This window comes from Leopardus geoffroyi, chromosome A2 (genome assembly GCF_018350155.1).
Source record: "Leopardus geoffroyi isolate Oge1 chromosome A2, O.geoffroyi_Oge1_pat1.0, whole genome shotgun sequence".
NCBI lineage: Eukaryota > Metazoa > Chordata > Mammalia > Carnivora > Felidae > Leopardus > Leopardus geoffroyi.
This window is the reverse complement of record NC_059331.1, coordinates 150,079,787-150,095,339: the sequence shown is the minus strand read 5'-3', so window position 1 is coordinate 150,095,339 and position 15,553 is coordinate 150,079,787. Positions and strand designations below refer to the sequence as shown.

The following is a 15,553-nucleotide window of genomic DNA, read 5'->3' as shown; positions in this document are numbered from 1 at the left end:
AACTCCCTAGGCCCCGTGCAGCACACCCAGGTTGGCTACGGTTTCCACCTGGTGCTGTGGTTTACAACCCAAGCCAGTGTGGAGCGCCGATGAGGGAAAGCAGTGTTAGTGCTAGCTGATACGGCGGTGGTGGCTGGGTTGTTAACTAATTCACATAACTAATTCAGTGTGGAAAGTGGGAAATTAAGTGAATTGCAACATGGGTAATTGACCCCTAATGAATTCAAGCTAAATAGCTATTTTCACTATTCTTGTTTCTCAGTATATCACCGGGATGCACTTTTCAACTGTTTAGATGTTTCAAATGGTTCTGGGGAAACTAAAAGAAGCTGTGTGATAACGAAGCCTTCTTGTCATTTCATGATATATGTGAAACCTTAAGCCATCCTTAGCGAGACACTGGTATACAAAGAAAATCAACGAACAATCAGATACCCAAATAGCGGACGCAGAAAATACCATATTAGCACTTAAGACTCCGCACTTCATAATCGAAAGACCAGAATGGCTTGAGTTCCTTATTCTTTTAGACTAAATTGTACATTGCCATCACGATTTTATTGAGGACTAAAGCCTATAGTTAATAAAAATGTAGTACTTTAAAGTTATGATAGATGTCTTAAATTAATGCATATATACATTTATTTATGTAAAAAATTCCTCTGTATGTGGCATCGATGAAATGTCAGTATCTAGTACGCCTTCCCAGGGAAATTCAGGACTACTCGGACATTTAACAGTCTATACTTACTCTGCTTTTAAGAAATAAAACAATTTAGGGGTGCTTGGGTGGCTCAGTTGGTTAAGCATCTGACTTTAGCTCAGGTCATGATCTCGTGGCTCTCTGCTGTCAGTGGGAAGCCTGCTTCAGATCTCTTTTTCCCTCTCTCTCTGTCCCTGCCCTGCTCTCTCTCTCTCTCTCTCTCTCTCTCCCTCAAAACTAGATACACATTAAAAAGAAAAGATTGTTTCGGGTCCCAAAGTTAACAAAAAAAGAAATGAAACAATTTAGGGCCGCCTGGGTGGCTCAGTCGGTTAAGCGTCTGACTCTTGATCTCAGCTCAGGTCACGATCTCACCGTTCATGGGTTTGAGGACTGCATCCGGCCCTGTGCTATCAGCTTGCATTCTCTCTCTCCCTTTCTCTGCCCCTTCCCTGCTTGCACTTTCTCTCTCTCTCTCTCTCTCAAAATGAATAAACTTTTAAAATAAATATTAAAAAATAAAAAATAAAACAATTTATAAGACGTCTAACCGAAAACAAAACAAAACAAAACACAGCAAATTATATGAACAATCAACTCAATGAAACATGTAAGTTAATCCCTAATGAGAAAGAGAACGCAGCTGAGCACAGACAGAAACCCTCGATGCTAAAAGGGCTCTGGGGCTGGATGGTCTGTTCTTTTTCTTCCTGTTTTTTACTAAAACCACCATGCGGCAGCTTCTTCATTTCCATGCCCCCCCCCGCCTCCCCCTCCCACCCTGACACACTCAATTGCACGCTTGAGAAGTCACTTAATGAGAGCTGAGGTTTAACCTGAAGTTTTGCTCACTGTGACCCTGAATAAATACACCCTTGTCCTGTGCCTGAGTTCCACGACCACGTGACTTCTGGAAGGCTGTGAAACATAAATGCCGAAAGTCTAATTTCAACGTACAACACATCACAGGTCCCTTGACAGTAACATTAAATTATCAGGCGGAATGGCCCAGCTATCAACAGGTAGGACAGGGGAAGGGGGAGACAACCGGACACAGACCTGGGCATCTCACATTGGGTACCACTAAGGGCAAATATTGGCAGCAAAATGGAAGAGTCGGAAATAAAATATCCTCAAGATGACTAAGAATGGGGAAACAGGCTTTAAAGAGAAGAAGCAGAAGGGAGAAAAACCTGCCTTTTACCAAGAGATCACTGTTTGCGAGGCAGTACGTCAGATATCGGGTATACCTTAGTAGACTTGATCCTATGAGAAATGTATAATATAGACAACTGCATGGATGATATTAAAAGTGCCTTGTCCCAGGCCAAGCCCATGCTTGTCTGCTGAGTCACGCGGGGACTAAAGCACAGAAATGAGGCAGGAGTATAACATTCGATGTAGGTCTTGCCTCGGTATTCCATGGGTAGGCTGGGGATAGTGTTGAAGAAAAGCACCTCTCCCCGCTTGTTTGTGGGAGGAGTTTCCGGCCACTGGGGGTGTGTGGGGCAGCCATCTGTCCCTCGGTGACCCATGCTCTGCTTCGTGGAACGAGGCAGATACAGCAACATATGCAAGAGTCTTTTGTGGGGGCGTTTCTCTAGCACACTTCCAAGATTTCTGTGAAAAGTCCCAAGGCGGCTGGCTTGAGCAAATGTGGTAATTGGGCGGTGGTACCTTTAAACAAATAACACGAAGGAGTTTTCCTCACACTCCCTCTTTTAGTAGCAGACATGACAGAAGTTCGGAACATCTCCTTTCTCTGCATAAAGTTTGAGCAAATATTTTTCTTCATAAAGCCGGCCCGGAAGGATGGCCTTTCTAATTCCTGTATGAAGAAAGACTGATGCTATTTCTGCTTTGGTGCTTACAATAAGAATCCATAAATATTAACATTAATATTGTGGTAAGAATTTCTCTCTGTGCTTTCTCCGTACCCTGGTATCACTGTTTAAAGACTGTACCATAAAAGGCCAACTGTCATCACAGTTCTTGAGTGAAGTTTTATATTGCCGTAAAAATTGTGCAAGAGACTCTCTTAGACGAAATGGACAGGTTGTCAGGGGACCCACAGAGTTTCCAATGAAGGAAGAGGATATGGGGCCACCGTATTCTGATCCTTTGTTTAGGCTGCCTCACCTAAAGCTCCCAGGGATTCCTCACTATCAAGAGAACAGTCCCAGTCTTATTTAGAAAACAGCACAACTACATGAGAGTGTCCAAGATAAAGCCTGGACTAAAAGGTAAACACCTAAAACTGTGTGCTACAGATCAGTTCCAAAGCCTGGAGAAAGTATACACTTCTTTTAGAAAGAATTCACTAAGAACCACAGAGAACGGAATTTTTTTCAGACTTAGAATGTTAAGATTCTCAATAATGAGCTATATATAGAAAGCGATATTGTTTGAACTGGCACTTCTCCCCCAGGTATTAGGCTAATGACTTTATCATTTTTCCTTTCAGGAAGTTTCTCACATAAAGACAATCTTTATATACAGAGACCCACTTACATAGCTTATCATCACCTTTACCGAGGTTCTATAATATAATAATTCCGATAATACCTCGTCTTGTCTTCTAACAACATCAGGCTTCATAATACCTCATCGTTGCCATACGCTGTGTGTTTTAGAAGAATGAGGCTCCAAAGAGATCTAGAACACACACATATTGGAAAATAAAAAGAAGAAAAAAGACGAGAGGAAACCCTCAATTGCAATTAAAATTGGTAGTTCTCCGGCACAACGTCCCAACGCTAGTTAATACAGACATTTCCAATAACTTTAATCTTTAAGTGCTGATTGTCAAAAAAAAAAAAAAAAAAAAATCAAGTTTGCGTTTCTTAAAAGACAAGAGGGAAGAAAATGACTTGTCATATCTGACTGGTTCGGAAATATAAAATCCAATTCTGAAGAAGGAGAGATAAGAAAACCGCTGTGGAAGTGCCATCAGCTTAGCAAACACTAAATAATGAACAATGCAGAGACTGTCCAGCATGATAAAATACTCTATTAGAGGGACTGTTTTTAAATGAGTGATAATTGTGGCACATCCACAGTGAAAGGTTATTGAATTTTTATCTGTAGCAAGAAGCTTTTGACAGACGTGCTGAAAAGTCACCTACAAATAGTACCTTCTTCAGACGAATTTGACCAAAGGGGTTTTCCGGCATGTGACATCTTTCTGACATTTACAGGATTTTTGCCTCCTTGAAGAATCTGATCAGATATTCTCGGTTTCCAGAAAGACACTTGGGTTTTTCATCACTCTTATAGAAAAGTCCTCATTATGCTTCCTTTCATAACAATTGGATTAAGTTGTTAGTTAGGGACCACAGTCAAATCCACCCGGGATTCAATGACCAGAGCTCAAAGATGTTAGTGTGCTGAATTAACTGCTGTTAATAAACAACACTGTGTCTTAGGGCCCTGCACCTGGCATGTCCCTCTATCTCCCGTGAAGAAAGAGGTCTTTTACATTTTTCTTGTATGATTTCTGATACTGGATATAAGCTATAGTACTGAATTCAGGACAATAAAGTAAAAGAGAACCTTTCCCTAAATCCATGACTACAAAATTTGGCTCCAGGACAGATCCTTGTCGGGGGTGGTGGGGTACAGCTTTTAAGCTCCACCTTCTTAAAACGGGTGAAATGTCAAGATCACTTATCCCCATGTCCCCTTTTAAAGCACACTCAATGCCATTCACACCAGGAGGCGGCATCATACCCATCTTGCTGTAATTTTGGGAGACAGTCAAAGAAGAGCACTATCTCTGCGGGGAAACAGAGGCACGCCGGCTCGGTGTTCTGAGGCACAGCAGTAGCAGGTGATTGTATTGTTTTTCTAGGCACCCTCGCCTGCACTCTGATAACAGTCAGGCTTTAGTCTAGATTTTGTCACTGTCCCATTTTGACCTCGGGCCAATGGTCAAACTTCTGTTTCACGATGATGCTTTGTGAAACTGAGAGAATGAAGACTGGCCCGTCAACTGCAGCTTCAGGCAGGGATAAGGGATTAAGAATCAATGGTTACAAAGGACCTTGAAAGTGTGAAATGCAATCTAAATGTTGAGTCCATTCCCGTCATCGTGATGCCCTTTGGGACTGTCGCATGCACGCACGATTCGCACATAGCGCCCCGTTGCTACGCTTTACTGGGGCTGGCAGTCTGGAAAGGGTCCTTACGCACTATTGATTAATAAGTAAGCTGTCTGAAAAAAGCATATCCAGTTTACATTTAGAACATTTTTCTAAATTCAATCTCCACAGATGGTGATTTCTTCCATTAAATCTGGGCCAGCCCTCTATTCTCTTTGTTTTTCCTGTCAGGATTCGTCTCTCCTACCCACTCAACTCTGCAGCATACCTAAACTCAGTTTCAAGGGTGAAGAAATTAAGAGACATACTCTTTTTCTAGTGAGGAGTTCATTAAGTCATGGTTAGTGGGCTTATCTCAAGTTTTAAAGCACCCCACTATCTCAGGGCTTTTCTAGATAAGAGCTCAGATTGAATAGTACAATCAGTGCCCTCAGGTACAATCTTTCACTTGATTCTCATTAGAAGAGGTTTCCTATTTGGCAGCCAAATCAGTCCCCTTAGGTTTTGTTTCGCTCAAGTCCTGTTGCCCTAACAGCTACTCCTCACCTCAGCTCGGGTGGGGGCTCAGGTAATCCTGCGTTTCCACTATTCTTCTCTGTCTGGCTCTGTCATTTCCGGAGGTCATTTTAGAGCCCTCCCTTGTTTTCCAACTTCTTCCGGCCTCCTCCTTTTCCCAAAGATTTTCAATTTTATTTCTTCTTCCTGTTTCCACTTTGGAGTTTTGTTTGAAGATACGATCATTCAGCTGGAAGCTCCCAGCCACCATACTTAAGTCTCCATGATATTACCATATTTTAATAAAATATTTCCCTTATGGATACAAATGTTGGCATTTTCAAAGAAACAGCCACATAATTCTTTACGGAGAGATACTCAGAGCTCCATAATTACACTGAAATGCCCACAGCACTGGCCTTCTATAGCTTCACAATTGATAATCACCTCTGAGCTGAGGGAGGTCGGGTACTGCTTCCTAATCAGTATGCAGACAGGACCATGAACTCTACAGATGACCAGCTGATTGACAAGAAGGGAATTGTTTCTGGTTCTGTCTTTAAATAATAACAGAGTCCTCTTTTCACAGTTTTGAAGAACAAAAAGGGTATCTCTTTGAGATTCAACTCTGGCTTCTCAGATGGGCACTCGTACACAGAGGCGACTTTCAGACGCAGGTCCATTCTCAGACACATCCCATGACCTCTGAAACACTGGGGAACCCGGTGGACTGAGAGCCGTGATTTACTAGAAATGATTCGGGAGCACAGCTGTTAGAGTTTTAAACGCAACCAACCGTAGGACTTGAGATCAAAGAGAAGCTGGAAGGGGCGGGAGGAAAGTCCAGGCCCAGCACTGAGGGAGGAGAGCGATGGGTGAGAGCTCGAGTGAGAACACTGAGAGTAGGGACCTCGGGAACCCCACATGGAGTCCCCACAACACCCTGCTAACAGCTCCCAAGTTCATCATCTCATTTAATGGCTATGGCCACCCAAGGAGTATGTATCACGGTTTCGATTTGACAGGTGAAGAGACCTTTTTAGCTCAGAGAGGCTAAATACATTCCCTGTGGTGATATAACCCCCTTCACGTGTCCCCAAGTGTACCTGACTTCAAAGTCACATATGTGCTGTATGCCTCCTAGACCAGGAGAAGTACGGGAAAGAGTCTCTGAACTAAAAGAACATCGTAGGTATTCGGGGACAGGCAAAAATGGCCACAAGTCAGGAGCCACGTGAGGGTACTCAATGAGAGGAAAGGGAACCCCAGGGTGGAAATGTTAAGAGGGCTGACCATTGTGTATCAGTGCTTCAAGCGTACTGAAAGCAAAGAAACATGGGTCAGCCTGAAGCTGGAACGATAATTAGCAGTAAGAGCGCACGGCACATCAATGCGGAGAAAGAGCTGGAGGGGTCCAGATGGTCTTTGACACCAGCATCTCTACTGTTAGTGACAACAGGGTTTCAACAGAGTCCTACGAATCGGTGAGCATCCTGAGCACAGGGGCTTTTCACACAGTCCGTCCTTAGGATGAATTTCAAGCAGTTTATAAACAACAGAGTACAATGAAGACTGAAAGTGAACAAAATGGAATCGTGGTAAAATCGTCATTTGGTGTTTTTACTCCTACAAAACATATGATTAGCTGTGAAACTGGGTACAACATGGAAACGGACGTGGGACATTATTTTAAAAAGCGAGAAAAGCACATACAGAACTAGAAGCAGCGTCAATTAGGTAAGATCAAAATAAATTCGGAGTTGGACAGTGGACAGGAAACTCACGAACAAGGTGTAAGGCCAGGGGTAATTGAATTTTCTCGGTAAAAATGAAATTAACCAAAGGCAGCGAATGTGGGCAGCATCACTGATAGAGGAAGGAAGGTGAGAGTGAGGCCACAGAAGGAAAGCCAGTTTAAGAAAATGACTACTAGCAAGACCAAAAACTGATTACGGCACAGAAAGCCTAACCTCAGAAAGACGAGGAGGGAAACGAAATATGCAGGGTCGGACTAAGCAATGCCTGGTGAGGAGGTGTCTGATAACAGTCTACAAATATTTGAAACTTGTAAATACCGAAGCAAGAGAGGAATTAGCTCGCGTGGAGTTCTAATTAAAAATAATCAGATGAAATTACGGCAGGGAAAACTCTGGCTTAATAGCTTGACAAACGCAAAGCTGAAACAGGACAGCGTCCCCTGAGATCTTGGCTAGGGACATTTCTATTCTCATGTGTGTCAAGCCAGGAAAACAAACAGCAGTAGGTGTGAGTATGTGGAGGGGTCCACATTTTGTCTTCCATTTGCCAGTAAGGCAGAAAAAGCCCACGGTAGTGAGCTCCAGCATGGGAGAATTCATATTCCATCTTCTAGGAAATGTTAAATTATAGTAGGCAATGCATAAAGGCCTCCTGGGACGCCACAAAACCACGTACGTGAGGGATGGGAGTATACAGACACCCGGACCTTTTCCATCTTTATTTTCAGTGATACCGTTGACTTGTAAACACTTTCACATTCATTCAATTGGTTTGGCAATTGCAGTCTTTCGTGTTAAGAGAGACAAGGATTCCTTGTGCCCTTCTCCTTTGGCTGTCCTGAGAAGGGCAGGAGGAATGGCTTTATTTATTTATTTTTTAATTAAAAAAAAAAATTTTTTTTTTCAACATTTATTTATTTTGAGACAGAGAGAGACAGAGCATGAACGGGGGGAGGGTCAGAGAGAGAGAGGGAGACACAGAATCGGAAACAGGCTCCAGGCTCTGAGCCGTCGGCCCAGAGCCCGACGCGGGGCTCGAACTCACGGACCGCGAGATGGTGACCTGAGCTGACGTCGGCCGCTTAACCGACTGAGCCACCCAGGTGCCCCGGAATGGCTTTATTTTTAACCCAATTTGACACACAGTTTGACGAGCTAAATGCTGCTAAGTGGAAGTGGGTTGTTGTCCTGACTCTGGCATAGACTCAAAGTGCATTTTGGGTCTGGTGTTCTTGTCCATTAAATGGGAAGTCATGTTAATCCCAAGCTTTTGAGAACAGAAGAACTAACAAAGTAACTACAGAGAATTTCCCCAATATAAAGAGGAAGAGATATCAAAGAAGACATTGGTGGGGGGGGGGGGCACGGGGAAGGGCTCTAAAACAGTGTTTTTCCATCCTGGCTATTTGTTGAATCATTTGAGGAGATGATAAAAAGCACAGTAGCACAGTAGTCTCGGCATCTCTCCCAGAGGGTGTGAGCGAAAGCTCTCTAGGTCATTCTAATATAAGCCAAGGTTGAGGAGCAATCCTTTAAAACACTGGTTCTTGACCTCTGATCTGACTGGTTTGGCAACGCTCAGGCCGCACCTTGGAACAATTAAATGACAAATCTCTGAGAGCGGGGCCCAACATCAGGATGAGAAAAGCTCTCAACTGATGACAACTGATGTGAGGCCAACTTTGAGAAGTACATTTCTCAGGAAGCCAGTCTCACTCATACACAGGTTTTGAGTCAACATTGCACGTTAGAACCTAATGAACTTGGGTTAAGACTTTTTAATAAAGAAAATTCAGATAACTCTTTTCATCTCAGCACAGCTTTGTCTGAAATAGGATTGTGTAGGTTTCTTTTTTTTTTTTTTTTAATTTTTTTAACGCTTATTTGTTATTGAGAGACAGAGAGACACAGAGCACGAGCAGGGGAGGGGCCGAGAGATGGAGAGACACAGAATCTGGAACAGGCTCCAGGCTCCGAGCTGTCAGCACAGAGCCTGACGTGGGGCTCGAACTCACAGACCGCGAGATCATGACCTGAGCCGAAGTCAGGCGCTCAACCGAATGAGCCTCCCAGGCGCCCCGATTGTGTAGGTTTCTTAAGGACTGTTTAGCACATATGGTAACTAAGAAGTAGCTATAGGCCCTAATCAAGGGGCTCAGGGTAGAAAAAACAGCTCCTCTCACACACAGACTTTCAGACCCACGAGATTATATAATCTATATCAACCGCATAATTGTTTAAGGTAGATAACTAATTTTTTTTTTTTAGCAGCGATTCAACTTGCCCAAACATTGAGCTTACAATAGATGCATTCATTCATCATGTTAAAAAATAGTCACCACGAAGATACACAGAACAATTTGTGGTGGATAAGTGGAAAGTCGATCCAGAATTCAGAAGGAACTGTCTAGAGAGGACTACATGAATTGGAGGCATAAAAATCAATCCCAGAACATCACCAGTGATAAGTCACACTGATAGGAGTTACTCTTGAAACGATTTGATGAGACTAGCACTTTATCTCTGTGGTTTTCCTTCCCCAAACCCATAAGCTCAGTCTCATCACGAAAAGAGATTAGGCAAACCCATACTGAAGGACATTCTGCAATATACCTGACCAGTTTTCCTTTCAAAGCGGTCACGGTCATCAAAAGCAAAGAAAGGCTAGGAAGCTGTCACAGTCTAGATGCACTCAAAGAGACATAATGACTAAATATATTATATCCTGGAGGGTATCCTGGAATGCAAAACGGACATTAGGTAAAAACTGAGGAAGAGTCTCATAAAGTAAAGACATTAGTTAATAATAATAATAATAAGGTATCAATACTGGTTCATTAGTTGTGAGGAGTGTGTCAGTACTCGTGTGAGATGTTAACAGTCGGGAGAAATGGGTGTGAGACGCAAGGAAACTCTGACATTTCTGTCACTTTACTCTGAGTCTAAAGCTCTTCCGAAATAAAAATTCTAATAAAAAATCCATGCCTGGACCCCCACAATGGACATACAGGCATTCAACAGTGAATGGAGGTAAGGGATTATACGAGCAGCTGGAGTCTTCAGGAACCGTGAGGGAAGCACAGCGACTGGAGGAAGGTCAGTGTACCAGCCAAGTTTGCAACACACGAAAAAGGGAACCACGGTCATTTTATACTGGTTGATGTGAACCTTTCTAAAAAGGATCGCACAAATCAAATAATCAACCGAATTGTAACACAAACCATCTGATGGCGTGCGCGTTTGCCGATGATACAAAATTATATTCCTGCAACAGTAAAACATCTGTCCCGCCCTGTACCTGACCGTGTTGGGAGACATGAAAGATGCTGAATCAATTATGTCAATAATAGCACAGGGCAGTGTTTCCCACAAGTTGTTCCATGGAAGAAAAGTCCTGTGAGGTGCTTTGTGGTGAGAGAATTCACTGCTAAGTTTGGGAAACACTGAACTGCTGTAAATGTGGAGCATTCAAATGAGGAGCTGAATTCTGAGTTTTCTTTAAGTTTAATTCACCACACAAGGGTAGGGGCTACTGGATAGGACAGTGCAGTATCTCGAATATATAACATAACAAGACAGGTGGAGCTTCTAAGTTAGAGAATAGCCATAGAACAAAAATAGAGAGTGACACGTTCGAGAAATGTTCTCCGACCACTATGATGACATTCACAAGGGATACGTACAATAATCCTGTATATTTAAGGCCTAGAAATTCTGGTTACACACTGACAATGATGATCGGAAATGATCACAGGTTGGATGTTGGCATTAAAGTGCTTGCGTGAAAAAAAACGTGATGACCCTCCGGGATGCTTTAATAGAAATACGGCATGAACGGCCTTGCTGGCACTGTCTTGGTCCCAGTCAAGACAATGATGCAGCGGAGAGAAAATTAAAGTGGGAATTTGAAGAGCTGGATCCATCCCAGTTCAGGCACAGACATGCAGCGTGACCATTCTGAAGCCTCGATTTCCTCGCGTGCAAAATAAGGGAGTTGGGCCAGATGGTTTCTAAGATCCCTAGCAATAATTTCACTTCCAGAAAGAAGCATAATTTCACACACATATTCACTACAGCGTTATTTGCAACAGCCAAGAGTTGGAAGCAACCCAAACGTCCACTGACAGATGCATGAATTTTAAAAAGGTGGTATACACATACAATGAAATATTTTTCAGCCATAAAAAAGAAGGAAATCCTATCACATGCTACAACATGGATGCATCTTGACGCCATTATGTTAAGTGAAATAGGCCAGTCCCAAGAAGATAAATTCGGTATGATTCCAAATATGTAAGGGTATCTAAAGTCAAACTTCTAGAAACAGGAAGTAGAATGTGGCTCCCCGGGGCTGGGAGAGAGGGGAAATGGAGAATTGTTCAATGGGTATAGAGTTTGATGAAAAAGTTCTAGTGATCTGCTATACAATAATATATTTAACACTTCTGTACTGTATGCTTAAAAATAGTTTTTACAATTAGAAAGGAAGTGGATAAAAAATTGTATAACTAATAGTACAATTCCAGAACCAATTCCAGGAACCAAAATTATGACATTTACTCAGTCTGGAGGTGAGAGGGATATTTTAACCTTTTGATTTCTTAAACTGGAAAAGAGTAGGGTATGGCATTTTATTGTTTATCATCCATGCATGTGGGTTCAGCAAGAACTTCGGTAATGAGAACTGCGAGCAGAGGTGGAGAAGCCTGGGTCAAAGTCACCTACAGAAGGGCCCACATTCACAAACAGCCAAGTCTCCATCCAAGAGAGTGTCAGTGAACTTGGGCCTGCTCTGGGCTCCTAATTCTCCCACATTTGGTTGCTCTTGATTCAGAGACTGGGATCCTCAGGCCAGAAGTCTTAGTCTATCTAATCTGTAGAGATGGGCAGGTAGGGGCCAGGGAAATATTTTCAGACACATTTAGTATTTTACAGAGAAAACAGCCAACATTTAATTTCTGAAGAATACGACAGAAGAAAGAGGTTTAGACTGAAGCAAAAGGACTTTGGAGAAAGAAAGAAAGAAAGAAAAAGAAAGAAAGAAAGAAAGAAAGAAAGAAAGAAAGAAAGAAAGAAAGAAAGAAAGAGAAAGACGGACCTCCCAGACGGTAAGGTTACTTGAAGAGCAGAATATGTAATCAAGGATGTTTTAGAATCTCTAATCCTGGAGATTTTTTTTTTACAGACTCCAAGCCAGAGAGGAGGCCCCCTGAGGAAGCAATGCAGACAGAATAAACCCTTGAGCCCTTTGTAGTCCTCTGTAGTCTATTTTTAAAAGCAACACATCCCTAAAACAAAAGGATACAATACAAAAGAACAGCATTAGTGTTCAAATTGAATACACTCCAATAATTTTTATGTAGGTCACATTTGCTGAGAATTTTCTTAACCATAACAGTTAATCTCAGAGTCTTTGTTTAGGATTTTTACACACAGCAGATATTACAAAGGGCAGATGTTATCTGGAATCTGTACTACAAGGCTGAAATCGTGATCAATGAGGGAAAATATGTATAAACCTAGATCCTGAACGCCCAGTGCTAACTCTGATCCCGCTCAACTTCTTTGCACTGAAAATGTCCTGCATATAAAAGAGTTCTGGGAGTAGGAGACAGAGACTGAGGTACAGGTAGGGAGAAAAACAGACTCAGAAAACAAGATTTATACAAGGAGAATCAGAGAAACTCATGAAAGAAGGTCAAGCTGGGTCAACCCAAGACCTTTCTGGAACTGTTTCTGGAGCTCCTGGCGGAAATGCTCTTTTTGTCTGGGATCAAATAAATCCCGGGACTGCTGGTGGCCAAGGATGTTGCCATATACAAAGCACTTGCCTGAGATAGAAAGGAATAAAGAGAAAATACCAGGAGACAGAAGAAGTGAGACAGAAAGCGGGAGGGGGAGAGAGTACAAAAGACCATGCAGAGGTGTGTAAGCATGTCTTGTAAACCTGGATCCAGCCACTCCTGAAGTCTTCTGATTAACCAGTTTTATGAGTCAATGCATTATTTTTTTTTCTTTCAATTAGTTTGTTTCTTTCACTGGAAAGAACCCTATGTAGAACAGGCATAAGGAAGATGAGGGTGGTGGGGGTTACCTAAGGAAATGGAGCAGGAACTGAGGACTGCAGTAGGACAAAAGTAAGAACAGTGCCTTTGATGTAGGCAGGACCTATCTGAGGGGAGGAGACACTTTGAGTATAGAGAGACAGAGTGACATTTAGGCAAACACCAAAAGAAAAATTATCTTTGAAGAAATGGTCAACTTTGACCTATTGGACAAATGGGCAACCATGCCCTACCTCTAAAAGGCAATACTCTCTTCTTTTTTGTTTTTTTAAATATTTAAAAATTTTTTTATTTGAGAGAGAGAGAGAGCATGAGCAGGGAGAGGGGCAGAAGGGGAGGGGGGAGGGGGAGAGAGAGAGAGAGAGAGAGAGAGAGAGAGAGAGATAATGAATCCCAAGTGGGCAACACACTCATCATGGAGCCCAACATGGGGCTTGATCCCAGGACCCTGGGATCATGACCTGAGCTAAAACCAAGAGTCAGATGCTCAACCGACCGAGCCACCCCAGCGCCCACTATACTCTCTTCTGTATGACATGGGATGTTTCGGGAGGGTGAGAGTCCTGCTGTACTGTCTGGACAAATATTCTACTATGAAAATAATTCTCTGCCAACTTGCTCTACTCCCTCACATTAATAGCTTCCGCATTATACCGAAGCCTGGTATTTACCATACCAAACGATGAACAGGATGCAGAACAAGAAATAAACCTACAATCTTTTCTGGATTTCTTCCCATCCTGCTGAGGATCCATGAGTGCTAGATAAAAGGCTGGCATTTCCTTCATGTTATCCAATCTCTGGATTTGGAAACGCTTCTGTTGAGGTGATCATTTAGTTCACTTTTCAAAAGAATAATAAAGACCTGTCCCTTATTCCCTTTCTAGAGTCACACTGACATGGGGCAATCAAAGTAACCCATTATCAGAGAATTCCCTGCATTGCTCAAATTATAAACATCAATGGGCACCTCTCTTGGGAATTCAAAGAACAGACGAGTGTGGGTGAGCTAGGCTCGTTGTTAGTGGAATAAACCAGGTTTGCTTGGTGCTTTGTTTTAGCAAAGACAACATAAGTAGTGATTATAGTTCACTTGGGTTTTGTACTGATCATCAAAATGCTGACAGTCACTTAAATCACTCACTGGGTGGAATAATCACCGTGAAAGGAACCGAGAGAGTATAACTTATATTATAAAATGGAACTGAGCACAGGAGACAAAGTATTAATGGGTGTGGTCGAAGAGATCTTTGTCAGAATAACAGAGATGATTAAAGGCAAGAATTAGACATCAAGTGTACTAGGGACTCTCAGTGACATGAAGACAACAGCTAAATTGTGCAATTACAAAGTTGAGCGTAACTCAGAGAACATCTTTCTCTTTTTGAAAACAGATGATGCCACGTTAGCCCGGCAGTGGCTTGTTGTAGAGGTTATGTACTGTCTTGCTGTGTAAAAACCCTTTTAAAACGGACAGAACAGAAATCTGGAATGCTGAGCCACTGAAATAAGCGACTGCATTATTAAACATTAGATGTTGATGGCCCACCAAGCGAGAGGACCCCTTCCAATCATCATTAATAAGCCAACCCGACCAGTCCGGCATTTGTCAGGGTCAAAGGAAAAACCGGGAAAAGAAGCACGGGGTCCCTTTAGGGGACTGTTTATTTGGCAATTATCAAAAGGGCAATTAGCTCTGACTTTTCTTTGTGGTGGAGTGGGGTGGGACTGGGAGATAAAACGGATAATTTAGACAACTGCTTGTAACAGATTGCCTGATAATGACAGGATTAGCAAGTTGAGGGCCTTTCAAGGATATCTACAGATCTGCGCAGGCCGAGCACTGTGCCCAAACTATCCAATTCTTATAGATTCTGAGAATAAATAGGTATAATTTTATCCTCAGAGAAAAAGTAATGCTAAGTAATAAAAAGTATAAAAATAAAAGTATAAATAAAAGTAGTATTTCAAGAGGATTTCTAAAGCAGAGCTTATAATCTTGCTCAAAGCCCCTTCCTTCTGTCCATTTTCCCCACCTGCTACTGACCTTCAGGATAGCTACACAATCAGCATGAGACCAGTTGAGCAGTGAGCATTCAAGGGACTCCGAGACTCTCTGGGTCCACATGGCAGGGGAGAATTTACCCCTGTGAGTTTCAGCCACACCTCTTCCCATCTCTAGGCTGGAAACCGTGGTTAATCAAAGAATGACTTTTCAAAAGACGATGATAATAACTTACACTGAAGTTTAGTCCAAACAATGCAAGTATTTTCTTTTTAATTATCTCCTAACATTAACTCTAATATTAAGTTCAAAGCCGATGGTTTCTTTCATGTTATTGCTGTTATGTTACTTTTTTCTGTTGTTTATTTATGCACTCAAATCTGTCAGTGCCTTTATTCCTTCTTCCTATCATTTTTTCTTTGCTTTTA

General features: G+C 42.3%; 1 protein-coding gene across 2 annotated transcripts in view; it reads right to left on the bottom strand.

The window, feature by feature from the left end:
• The window catches only part of EXOC4 (exocyst complex component 4), a 766,053-nt gene that overhangs the window by 104,374 nt on the left and 646,126 nt on the right, over positions 1-15,553 (bottom strand). Inside the window, exon 16 of one of the 2 annotated variants that reach the window (XM_045495681.1) lies at positions 13,209-13,243. The exons of the other annotated variant lie outside the window; for it this stretch is intronic. Within the exon in view, the coding sequence (XP_045351637.1) occupies positions 13,224-13,243 (20 nt within the window). The 3' untranslated portion in view covers positions 13,209-13,223. Of the gene's footprint in view, positions 1-13,208; positions 13,244-15,553 lie in introns of those variants that run through there. 2 annotated transcript variants of the gene reach the window in all.